This window comes from Mycothermus thermophilus (genome assembly GCF_041956435.1).
Source record: "Mycothermus thermophilus strain CBS 625.91 unplaced genomic scaffold VTJ04scaffold_5, whole genome shotgun sequence".
NCBI classification, from domain to species: domain Eukaryota; kingdom Fungi; phylum Ascomycota; class Sordariomycetes; order Sordariales; family Chaetomiaceae; genus Mycothermus; species Mycothermus thermophilus.
In genome coordinates, this window is record NW_027191431.1 from 1,710,134 (window position 1) to 1,722,201 (window position 12,068).

At 54.5% G+C, this 12,068-nt stretch overlaps 4 protein-coding genes and 1 non-coding gene across 5 annotated transcripts; 1 reads left to right on the forward strand and 4 right to left on the reverse strand.

Annotated features, from left to right (window-relative positions):
• Window positions 1–2,767: 2,767 nt before the first annotated feature.
• On the forward strand, window positions 2,768–4,388 carry VTJ04DRAFT_7668 (uncharacterized protein; the record flags this gene model as incomplete). Its single annotated transcript, XM_069366020.1, has 4 exons — window positions 2,768–2,857; window positions 2,937–3,256; window positions 3,322–3,999; window positions 4,058–4,388. 4 exons carry the CDS (start codon window positions 2,768–2,770, stop codon window positions 4,386–4,388), a joined length of 1,419 nt encoding a protein of 472 aa, XP_069216997.1.
• Window positions 4,389–5,197: 809 nt separating this feature from the next.
• VTJ04DRAFT_t110 lies at window positions 5,198–5,305 on the reverse strand. The gene has a single exon. It is a non-coding gene; the product is annotated as a tRNA-Met (tRNA).
• A 521-nt stretch (window positions 5,306–5,826) lies between these two features.
• On the reverse strand, window positions 5,827–6,704 carry VTJ04DRAFT_7669 (uncharacterized protein; the record flags this gene model as incomplete). The annotated part of the gene is made up of 2 exons (XM_069366021.1): window positions 5,827–6,623; window positions 6,686–6,704. 2 exons carry the CDS (start codon window positions 6,702–6,704, stop codon window positions 5,827–5,829), a joined length of 816 nt encoding a protein of 271 aa, XP_069216998.1.
• Window positions 6,705–8,498: 1,794 nt separating this feature from the next.
• On the reverse strand, window positions 8,499–8,819 carry VTJ04DRAFT_7670 (uncharacterized protein; the record flags this gene model as incomplete). The annotated part of the gene is made up of 1 exon (XM_069366023.1): window positions 8,499–8,819. The coding sequence occupies one exon, from the start codon at window positions 8,817–8,819 to the stop codon at window positions 8,499–8,501; it is 321 nt and encodes a 106-aa protein (XP_069216999.1).
• Window positions 8,820–9,446: 627 nt separating this feature from the next.
• VTJ04DRAFT_7671 (uncharacterized protein) lies at window positions 9,447–10,082 on the reverse strand (the record flags this gene model as incomplete). Its single annotated transcript, XM_069366024.1, has 2 exons — window positions 9,447–9,612; window positions 9,673–10,082. 2 exons carry the CDS (start codon window positions 10,080–10,082, stop codon window positions 9,447–9,449), a joined length of 576 nt encoding a protein of 191 aa, XP_069217000.1.
• Window positions 10,083–12,068: the final 1,986 nt, after the last annotated feature.

Genomic DNA, 12,068 nt, shown 5'->3' on the forward strand with positions numbered 1-12,068 from the left:
CCCATAACTGAGACAGCAAAAACGAATCCGTTGGTGCTGCCATAGTCAGTGCACCTTATATAGCGCCTCTGCTTGTCACATCAGTTTTCACCATCCCCGTCCGCGCCTGTTCACACCCCGTAACTCTGTAAAACACTTAAGACACCCCTTATGCCCATTCAAAGTTCCTTCAAAAATGGAAAGGGAAGTTACCTCGAATCAAGTTTGAGGCAGGCGGGTTGACCCAGGCCCAAGAAAACCCTTGGTATTATCTCCGACATCAGCCTCATTTCTAGGACTTGTTAAGACGGAACGAGCAAGGCATCGCGAATGAGTCCTCCATCTCCGACCTACTGTGTAGTAGTAAGTCTGCGAGCTAATTTCAGATGCTCTTCATCAAGATATGACTCTGTTCAGTGCTTGTAGAACTAGCGCTATTATTATGGACGCGTTGGTGGCTTCATTGGGTTGATTTCAGGGCTGTTGGATCAAGGTCCCATCTGCTCCTCCACGAAACTCCCCGCGCGGCTGAGTCTCAGCTAAGCACAACGCAGCCCTGTTCATTAAAATCCCCTTGTGCTTGCATAACCTTGATGCACAAGGCCGGGAGGGAGAGTGCCGTGGTTACTACTAACTATTGTTGTCGATCATCCAACTGAGTAGCATTGGGCTCTGTCTCTCATCTCCTTTCCATGTCCTCCTGTGTTCTCCTGTAGAGTGCAGTTCGGTCTCCCACGCTCGCCCACAAATGCGAGAACTCGAGTTCCCAACTCCTCACCCTCATTCGGCGCTCAACCAAGCCCACTGCGAACGGTGATGTCATTCCCATGCCCCTCGCAGCTCAGCTCCCATCGTCGAGCTGGACTTTACTCTGACGAGAAACAAGGTTTGTGCCAAGGCGGATCGTGACTCCACCACGGAGCTCTGCCAAAAAGATGCATTTGAACGCCACGTGCACGGAGCAGGGGGAGTGAGAAACGATGTCATCGCCAGAGAGTGGTTTCGTTTCTCACACGACTTCCTCGGAGTCTTGTCTGGATCATTCATCCTCAGCCGGCGCACAAAGGCTGGCCGAGCACCTGGGCCGAAGGTCGCACAGAAACTCAGCCCGCAAGATCCCGATAGCCGATGACCGACCGCGTCTTCCAAAGTGTCTTTCCCTCAAGACTTCGGATTCCGGATCTCCCGGTGGTCCCCGATTCAAGGCCGGATGGTGTCTGCCGATCCGGCGTGACAAGACGCCCCAAGCGCTCCGGGCCTTCAGCTTGCTGCGCCAAGAAGGACGCCAAAAGAGCTGCCAGGGTGGAGGTGGACAAGCAGGAAAACGCCAAGAGATAACGCCCGCGGCCAGGGATCCCACCATCACAGGCGGGGCGGCGCCACCCCCAGTATCGTTGATGGCTGATAAGGATCGCCCGACCAGAGTGTCGGAGCAAACATATCGTTGGTGGCCTGAGATGCTGAGACGTAAAGGATATTGGGGGTTTCACAGCACTGATCTCGTTGCTGATTTTGTTGCATCTGGTAGGGCGCAAATGAAAGGATGCATAGAGGGCACACTCGCAGGTTGGGCTTTATGCCATGGCTTGTCAGTGACATAGTCAACGTTGGAGCCCACTCACATTCCATATCCCTGGGCAAGAGAGCTGAAGACCTTGTGTTATCGAGGCCCCATGATTCGCACAAACATGACAGGACGTTGGAAGAGCAATGTGTGTATTCCGAACCAAGGCAATCTTGTGCGGAGGAAGCGGGTTGTGCATTTGGTGCAGTTGGCCAGTGCCTGGGCTCTCATCGCTTGTTCGCCAGCGACGACCCAATGACAATCGAGTCAAGGCCGGTCCTGGCAAGCACCTGGCAAACGTTAGGAAGCAAGAGCGGGAACTTCCATGCCCTGTCCCACATTCCAGATGATGTTCCCGTCGCCGTCCTCAGCAGCACAGCAGCCAGCCAGGGTCACTGCAGGCCGCCGGCTTTTTCATCTCACAATGCTTGCTCCAACTTCAACCCGTCAATGCAACTACAGGCAAATAAGCCATATATCGACAGCAATATAGACTCCAATACGAATGCACCCCGATCCAGCATGACGGCGGACAATTTGTCTTGACAGCCCTCCGGTCTGCTCGAACCGAGGTTCTGGGTGGCGTCCCGATTTAACCTTTTGGAATGTAACCTCCGCACTGACCGGCCGCCATCAAAGACCCAAAGACCTCGAAAGAGCACAAGGTACGGCGCAGCAAGCCCGTCAGCGAGGCCCCGAAGGTGGGTGTCGTCGAGGTTAGCTCCGCCCGCCGTACCCCCACCATCCTTCCCCGACCGGGATGTTTCTTATCAGTGGGTCACATCCAACCCGTGGACGTCGACCCGAGCCAAGCGAGGTGTGTGTCTTGAACAGGAAACATCGCTGGCTGCAGGATGTGATAACGGCTCACAGTCAGTCGCAGCTTGTTGCAGACAATGGTCTTATCGCCGTCGAGACGCGACTGGCCCCGGCAGCGCGCCATGGGGGTAGTCCATGGATCAGCATGCATCAACTGTGACCTCGGAGGCCGAGTCCTTGCCGCACCACCACAGTATATGATCCGAGCCGCTCCCGTCCTGACTGTCGAGCAGCAGGAGGGTGGTCTTCCTACTCCCAAACTACCGTCGCATTGCCGATCCCATCGCGATCAACCCAAGGGGGGCATCGACATATACCTAATTGACCCCTTTCCTCTCCTTCGACTCGCCTTTCGACTCCTTTCCTTCAGCAGTCCTCGAGTCACTACGGTCCTTACCCTCTACCATGTCGGCCGGTCCGCTCACGGAGTTCCCTGAGGGACTCCCCGCCACTGGAGGCGACTCCCTGACGGAGGATCTCAACATCTGGTATTCGGTGAGCCAGCCTTTTCCGCGTTACGAACGTCGCTCGGCCTCGCCTCGTCCCCCTTCGCTAACTCGCGCTTCCTAATTAGTCCGGCGACTTTGCCTGGATTCTCATGTCAACAACCCTTGTGTTGTTGATGGTTCCAGGCATCGGCTTCTTCTACAGTGGCCTCGCCCGGCGCAAGTCCGCACTCGCCCTTATATGGCTAGCATTTATATCTACAGCCGTAGTAGGGTTCCAGTGGTTCTTCTGGGGCTACTCCCTCACCTTCTCTCACACGGGCCATTCTGGGTTCATTGGCGACCTCTCCAACTTTGGTCTGAAGGATGTGCTCGGCCATATGTCCGTTGCTGGCGCTCTTCCTGACCTCCTCTTCTGCCTCTACCAGGGCATGTTCGCGGCTCTCACGTATGTTGGACGCTTTGGAGAGTGGATTGTTTGAAAAAGGCGCCTCACTAACGCGTTATTCTTAGGCCTGCCCTCGCTATCGGCGCTGCCGCTGACCGTGGCCGCATGCTGCCGTGCATCGTTTTCATGTTCATCTGGGCCACCATCGTCTACGACCCCATTGCGTACTGGACCTGGAACCCCGAGGGCTGGTCCGCCAAGATGGGCGGTCTCGACTTCGCCGGCGGTACTCCTGTCCACATCGCCTCGGGTGCCGCTGCCCTCGCCTACTCCCTGATGCTCGGCAAGCGCACCGGCTACAGCAAGGTTAATGGCCTCCCCTACCGCCCGCACAACGTCACCCACGTCGTCCTTGGCACCGTCTTCCTCTGGGTCGGCTGGTTCGGCTTCAACGGTGGCTCTGCTCTCGCTGCCAACCTCCGGGCTGTTATGGCTTGCCTCGTCACCCACATCGCTGCTGGCATCGGTGGCTTCACCTGGTGCCTGCTCGACTACCGCCTCGACAAGAAGTGGAGCACCGTCGGCTTCTGCTCTGGTGCCATTGCCGGCCTCGTCGCCATCACCCCCGCCGCCGGCTACGTCCCTCCGTGGGCTGCCGTCGTCTTCGGTGTTGTTGGCGGCATCGTCTGCAACTTTGCCACCAAGATCAAGTTCCTCATTGGCATTGATGAGCCCATGGATATCTTCGCTGAGCACGGTGTTGGTGGCATCGTCGGCAACCTGCTCACGGGTATCTTTGCTGCGTACGTCCTCCACCCAGCTTGGAAAATTCAAATGTGCACTAGACTAACAAACACCCAGTCCTTACATCGCCCACCTCGACGGCGCTACCAAGATCGACGGTGGCTGGGTTAACCGCAACTGGATCCAGCTCGCCTACCAGCTCGCCGACTCCGTTGCCGGCTTCGCCTACTCGTTCGTTGTTACCTGCCTCATCCTGTTCGTCATGAACCTGATCCCCGGTCTGTCGCTGCGCGTCACCGCCGAGGAGGAGGAGATCGGTCTCGATGATGCCGAGCTCGGCGAGTTTGCCTACGACTACGTCGAGATCACCCGCTCCGTCGATGGCGGCAACGTCACCTCCAGCCCCGCCCACTCCATCAAGGGCGTCACCGCTGCCGACAAGGCTTAAGTGGTGACTTGGAAGAGTTGGATGGTTGGTTCGTCGGCGTTGACGGGGACATGACATGCAGGAGGAGTAAGGGGGACGCCTCGAGCACCGCCGACGGATTGGATAACGAAACGACGGGGATGACGGATGGAATTGGGGGGATTTCAAAGCCTCTTTTGTTTACTCTGCTTCTACTGTGATACCTCCTGTCTTGCCGCGAGCCAGCCCCTAGAGCTCTTTGCAGGCGATACCTAGTTTTTAATTCCTTTGTTTGGTACTGCCTGGACACTTGTTTTCAGAGATACCATAGTAAATGTTATTTTTGTTTTATTGCTACTTCTCTGCCTCACCTTGGATTGATTTGGCTGTGAAATTGTCCCTTGTGATCGGTACCGCAATGTCGCACGATCTTGGTTCATGTGGCTGCAGCCAGAGGTATCTTGGGACTCTGGCATTGGTCTTGGCATTGAGTTGGTGCCTTTCTCCTTTCTGCGCCTTGTGCCCCCCACGTTTTTTGGCCTGAAATGGATATGTGACGCAGTCAGCCCCTGGAACAGAATCCGGGGGAGTGTTTTGAGATGGAAGGGGGGGTTCGAGAGGCTTTTTCTGAACTCGCATTTTCCACTTTTCCAGACCGATGGGTCAACAACGGAGAAGGATGCAAAACACGTGTGACAAAAAAAGCAAGAGTCAAAAAAAGACGCTTTCTGTCGGTGCCTAAGTTGATGTGGACTTGACTATAATGGCAGGTCCAACCTATCTGGGCAGGTCCAAACAAAGGGGTTGGAGAAAAAATGCAGGAAGGGGGTAGATTGGATGGGCAAAAGGAATGGGAACTGTGAGGCTCGAACTCACGACCTCAGGATATCTCGAGCTGTTTCCAGCCGAGTCATACGAAATGTATGAGACCTGCGCTCTTCCGACTGAGCCAAGCTCCCTTGGAAGAAGGCTTGGCGGATGCGGGGTTTATGAACGTAGTAGCGGAACCGGTTGGGGTTCGCCTGCATCGGCCGCATGACTGACTGCCAAGGGAAGCAGAGGAGATATGGTAGAGCATGTAGTAGCCGCGGTGCTCCGTACACATGTCTGTCTGAGGTGTCCATGTTGTTGGATTTAAGTCATGATTTCAATACGATGTTGGACTGTCTTCGAGGTTATGCTGATGATCCTTATGGCACATTTACCTGGGGAATTTTCAGCTACCTCGACGGACTAGACCCCCTAGCTTTCCCCGAGGTCTGTCTCCACTGCATGCTACTACAGACGTTCTGGAGGTCCTAGCTACCTGACCTAACCTATGTGAAGTGCGCTAGCCCTATTACACAGATAACTTTGTCCTCTCATGTACAGCCAACCACACCCAGGTACACAGTCTCGATGACACTAGCCTTGATCCCAGCCAAACTGTCGCAGTCCTTTTCGTGGGCTGACTAACCACCTCTCGAGAATCCATGTATTGCTATTTCCTCACCGAGATCGGCTTTCCTATCCACCCCGACAACGACGAGTGGGAGTGGACATCGCAATACTTGGCCCCTTGACCAGCGGGCCGCCTACATCCCGAGATTTCGCATTTATGTTTGGCACAAAAGCTGCTCTCGCGCTCGCTGAGGCTCGGACAGCCCTTGGCCTGACAGACATGCTTTGGGCATCCCTGATTCGGCCGCAGCCTCTTGTTCGGGCAATGATCATGCTTGCATCTGTGTTTGTCGCACAGGTTCGCTAGCTTGGCTAAACTGCCGCAGCCCGGCTCGACACATTTATGGTCTGGGCAGACCCGGCGTCCCTCGCTGATCGTGTGCGCGGCCTGCTTCTCGCACCCGCGGAAAACGCACGTGTGGTCTTTGCAGTACTTCCCGCCCGCCTCCGCGGGACTGCCGCACCCTGCCCGGCAGGTCTTAGCATGGTCCGGACACACGCCGCCTTGACGGGCCCCGCGGAAGCAGTAGGGCGCGCGGCAGCGATGTTCTTCGCAGTGCCATTCGTTGGTGCTGGTGGCTCTGGTGCAGCCGGAGTGGAGGCACTGGTGCGCCTTGCAGTGTCCCGTCAGCCATCGGCGGCATCCGCAGTTGGAGACGCTGCAAGCATGTCGTTCTCGACAGCAGGCGCCGGGCTCGTCGAGTTTGGCGATGTTGGTGCAGCGTCCGCCTCCGTCACGCTCGGTGACGGGGCATTGGAGACACAGAAGACAGTGCTGTCGTCCGGGTGCCTTGGGGTTCTTCTTGCAGTGTCGGCATTGGGTGACACTGGAACGGTCTATAGGTATGACGATAATCTGTTAGGGGTTTCATTGACGCTGTCCAGGGTATTTGACATACCGTTAGGAACAACAGGCATTTTCTGAAAGTGTCTGTTGGCCTTTCGTCTTTTCGAGTGAACGGCTCTCGGGTCAATGACAAAAGCGTATGGACGATAACTCAAGGGTTGGATCAAGATTGTCTGATGGGTCAGGAGTGTTCTGATCGGGACGCGAGGCACAGTGGAAGCACATCCAAAGACCTCGGGAGCATTTTATTCACGACATTCGATGTGTAGGAACCTCAACAAGCGCCTCGCCAGGACGCATGTCAGCAGAAGCCTAGATATTGCGCGCATATTGTCTGCGGTTGTTGGTCAGCTTGAATCAACAACACCTTGGAAAGGAAACAGATAATTGGAGAAGGTCGATATTGTTACACAGAGCTCAGACGAGGTCAATGCATGTGTAACCACATAGACGAGAACTCGGCGGACTTTGGCTTTAATAACTGTCACAGCCTAGTGTACGTTTCATGCAATACTTCGGACTACACAACCGCTTGCTGTTACATGACCAGTTTCTTTGGCCGGGTCAAGCTTGACAGGGTGGGCTTATGGCTTACATAACCATGACCTAGTGGCCTCTGTGTTCTTGAACAGACTATAGTCTCCCTCTTTATTACTCTAGAGCCCATCACTATTCACGCAAGCCCAATCGGATCCAATTGATCCCATCCCAATGGCTTAGACACGCGAACTTCTGCTATTCAACACTCACCTCCCCAGGCCGGCGACAGCCTTCCTTCCGGCACCTGTGGCGCCGACACACACCATCTGCGAAGACCGCATCCAAGCAGGCTAATGCTTTGCGGGAATGCTGGACGCAAACCTTCCCGCGATGTGGTTCTACAGCCCGGCGGCTACAGTGTTTTTCACCTTGCACGCGTGTCTGTCGCAGTAATAACCGCCAACCTGGGGTCGGCGTGGTGAGAAACATCTCGACCCCCATTTACATTCGTGATAAGAGCAGTATTGTTCGCCCTCGACAGGAGGGCATTATACACTTCTCGCCCTTGCAGCAGTGGAGGAGACAACGACCAGATCGTCCTGCCTTGGTGGGTTGTTGACAGCGTTCAAGGGTCTCGGGGTTGTTGATGGCTGTGCATTTCACGCAGTCGGGGCAGTAATCGGATGGCGAAGGAACAGGAAGGCATTGGGTGTATTTGGCACATGCTGTGGGCAGGATAGTCCAGTCAGAGAGTATATCGCAAGTATGGAGTTACAGAGATTCTGGTCAAGAGACAGTTGGCCCTCATGGCTGGGCCTCGGCTGACGCGATTGGGAGACCTCAGGGACTTGGACATCTGTGCGGAAATTGAAGATGTTTGCCTGTATTAGTACCATTCTTCCTGAGGTATCTGAACGAAAGATTTGCTTCACTGGCTCCACGCTGATCCAAAACTGCGCGTTAATATCCTGAAGCGAGAGAATGCGGTGGACAGGCAAGTTGTCAAGTATGATTGCTCCGAGCTTAGAGCTCAAACTGTCAACAGAGAAGCTCCAGCTGAATGGATGTTGAGAATGAAGTCAATCACGTGAGGTTACTTCTCCCGAATTCAATACAGCCGAAGTATTGACTTGTTGCTGACTAGAAGACGGGCTTTATTTCGCTCTTCACTGGCGTTGCCATCTTCATGGTGTAAGCACTGCGTTCGAGTACATGAGTATTAGGCAAGAGTGAAAACATGGGCTAGTTGCTTTTCCTTGCTATTCCCAGTGCCTTCTGAGCTCCAAGCGGAAGAAACACAAACCTTCTCAATCCATGATATCGGAAGAGCTTTGAACTAAGAACTGACGACATAACGGCATCTCACTACCAATGCCCATCCATCCTCACAGCTTCGATCCCCTCTTCATCACCACCCCGCCAATGGGCCCCGCCCCATCCCCAAGTCCGACAAGGACAACCTGCTCCGTGCCCTGCTCGTCCAACTCGTGGCCCATCATCGCCGACTTGGCGACGGCGTAGTAGCGATACTTGCCGCCCGCCGGGCCCATGTCCCCCGATTTGGGCTCGTGGGGGGTCTCGACGGGGTCGGGCTCGTTGCTCGTTTCGGCCTTGAGGTCGATAGGATCGCCCAGCTGAGACGGGTTGACGTTTTCGGTGCCTAGAGCCTTTTCGGCGGCGAGTTGGCGGAGGGGTTTGTACGGCATTGCGTCTGAGTTCTGGTTTGTGGGGATTGTGCCGGATGATGTGATGCTTCCTGGATGAGATGTTCTCAGATGGAGTTGGTAGAGGCTCTTTGTATCCGGAAGAAACGGCGATAAAAAGTGAAGATGCAGACGAATATTACGCTTGCGGGCGGACTCGCGTTTGTAGTACTGTGGTTGCTGTTGCTCAGTCACGATGGTGCGGGGATGATTGTCAGGAGATCGCGATATGACGTCGTCAACGGTCGATCAGTTCCAGACCCAGAGATTGCATTCTCAGTCGCAAACGAACTACGTGGATCCTTGTTCATGTCTTCCTTGGGTTGCCGATGTGTAAATGGCTGCTGGCTGTCTCATGGGAGGCGAGTATTCGGTCGTTGTCCATAATAGCCCAGTTGTTAGATGCGTTAGATCAACGCGAAGTGTTGGACACAATTAATGAATAGTTTCCAATCTTCTGGTGTGGAACATACCGTTAAACAACGGAATTGTAATGAAAGACTGCCATTGAAGTATGATCCTCTTAACCACTCGACTCACTAACCCTCACCATTCCCAAATCCATGCAAAGTCAATGCTGTTTTCATGTCGTTTCCCATGTACATACATCATGACGCCAAGTCCCAAGCTCTATGCGATGCCGCTTATTTCTGTTGGCACAACCGGGCTGCTGATAGGTTCACAGTTGATCCTCCGGGTGGAGTAGAGATCACCAATCTTCCAGTTAGGGTTCTCCCAGAGACCGTCAGTGCAAGAGGTTGTCAAATTGACATCGCCACGACCCGTGAAGTATATCCTACAACCGGTTAGCCTTCACGAATCCCTTGAGAAAATGGTCAGTAGAGAAGACACCCACGGATAAGCCCCATCTTCGCAAGCCCAATGCTGCTCTACACTCAGCCGATTGCCCCCAGGACGGTCGTAGTTGAACTTGGTCTCTCCTCCGCGGGCGGTGTTGTTGCACGTGTACTGGATGTTGCCATAGAAGAACTCGGGAAGCACGTTGCTCGAGGCCTCGCAGTGCGTTGTGGTTTGGTCGGCAGGGTTAAACAGCTCGAAGGTGACGTAGCCCCACGAGATCTGGTCGACGGGGGTACTGAAGATGTAAGCAGCGCGGTACTGGAATGCCCGTACCTCCCAGGTGAAGTTGGTGAATGAAGTGTCGGCGCAACTCGGCGATGTGGTATCTTCATGGCCTGGCGAGGGGACGGGCGACGCAGCTGCGAGGCCAAGCAGCGAGGCGTAGACTGATTTGTGAAGGCGCATTCTGACCAGGAAAGAGATGGTAGTGATGTTCCAGGAGATTGATATCGGTAATAATTTCAGCCTGAGGAGAGTGTCGGAGGGAGGTATGGGGAGGGGATATGGTGCCTTTAACGACGCATTGTCCGGATGCAACCAGCTTCGAGAGGAGACGGAGTAAAGAAGACGTGTTCTTTGTGGCTAAGCGTAGATGCAAACGAAGCTGATGACTCGAGCACGGGACTTGTGTTTACACAGCCCTCTGCCAACACTCCCTCGCATGTGTCCCACTCAGTGTTTTCATGCGATGTCTGCGGCCGCGAAAGCAGCACAACCAGGATTGCGCGTCGATCCGTGGCCTAAGAACTCGACGCCCGAAGTATCCTTCGGTGCGAAGGAGTCAGGAGAAACTATGTCAATAGCGCTGGAAATGACGCGTCGGAGGAGCCGGTGAGCGACGGGACAGGTACGGAACCCACGTCGGGCAAATGGTAATCTGGCAGGTGGCTGGGCGATGACCGAGAGCGGTCAACGGAGGACGGAGCACGAGACGGCTGCTGGCTTCATCCGGTCACCAGAGCGCCATCTGTGTGTTTGTGGCAGGCTAAATCTTGTTCAGTGCCGACGCAATGCGACCAACCGCCGGCCTCTTGCTTCTTTCATGACCAGCAGCGGGAACAGTCGGGGCTCGTATTGCAGAGACTTCACGACAGATTGACATGGATTCCAGAAATAAAAGGTTTGATATAAAAATCCTCGGCACCTGAATCTCGTCAAGGCAAGCTGAGATGCAGGACAATATGAGAAACCTGGTGCAAAGAAGCAGCCCTCCAGGTTTCTTCTCCCTCACGTCCCAGGGCCGCTGCGTTCAGGGACCTGGCCCCATCCTCGCCCTGGCTCTTGCCCTGATTGGAAGTGGCAAGGGCATTTGATTGGCTGGAACCGTTCCGTGGCTTGCGGCTTCTAACGGTTTTTAGTGGGGGCACCAACCGGAAGCAGGTAGATCCCAGCGTCTCGACTGGTGGATCTCAGCCGGAGCCAACTGTCAACACTCGGTGGAGAACTCGATCCAACCTCCCAGGCCAGGATATCACAACCTCCAACCTGCACTTGGTCACTAACCAGAGCCATAGTAACAAGTCTTATGAAAGCATATCAACCACACATTCCACTAATTCCCAGATTTTTTGTCTCAACCGGTGTAGGAGCATGTCACACAGTCGAAGTTGCCAACGGCGAAATAGCACGATCCCAGAGACTCGAACCTGGAGACAGACTGAGACATTTGAACACACAGACTCCAGCTTTTGGAAATGGGCACAACAGATTCATCACTCCACGCAATGGATGACGAATCACAGTCTCACCGCCGCTTCCCTCCCATCCGGCAAATTGCAGCAGGATCCACACTTGGAAACCCTGGGTCACCGTGTGAGATGGATTTGGACCCTCTCCATCTCCATCTGTCGAGCTTGACTCCCCTCTGTCTCACTCGCTTGCTCGGGTTCAACGAGTCTGATGAGTCCGTCCTGACTAAGAACAAAACTCCAAGAACGCAAAACCCCACATGACGACGATATGGGAGCCAAGAGTGCGTATTGTTGTTCCGGAAACCTCCGGGATGTCTCTCATTTAGACACCTCGAAAACTACCCTGACACCTACCCTTGCGCCGAACTTTGTTGTCCATCTCCGAGTATACCTCGTCGGCGTTATCGCTGTTAAACTCTTCGTTATTACTGGCACGTCTGGGGTTTTGGCTCTCGACTCGGGCCCTATCGTGGCACACTCGGACAACGTCATCGAGAACGATCCAGCATGTAGCCAGGTACCGACATCCACGAGGCGACTCATTGCAACATGAAGCAGTGCAAGGCCATCCATATACGCGTTGATCTATGTTTTAAACGTAGCACGACGAGCCCACTGCCTTCCCCAGGAAAGGAAGTTGACGTGGGACCGCCATCCTCGTCGAAGCCTCGACCCTCACATTGGAGTCTGCGGAACGCTG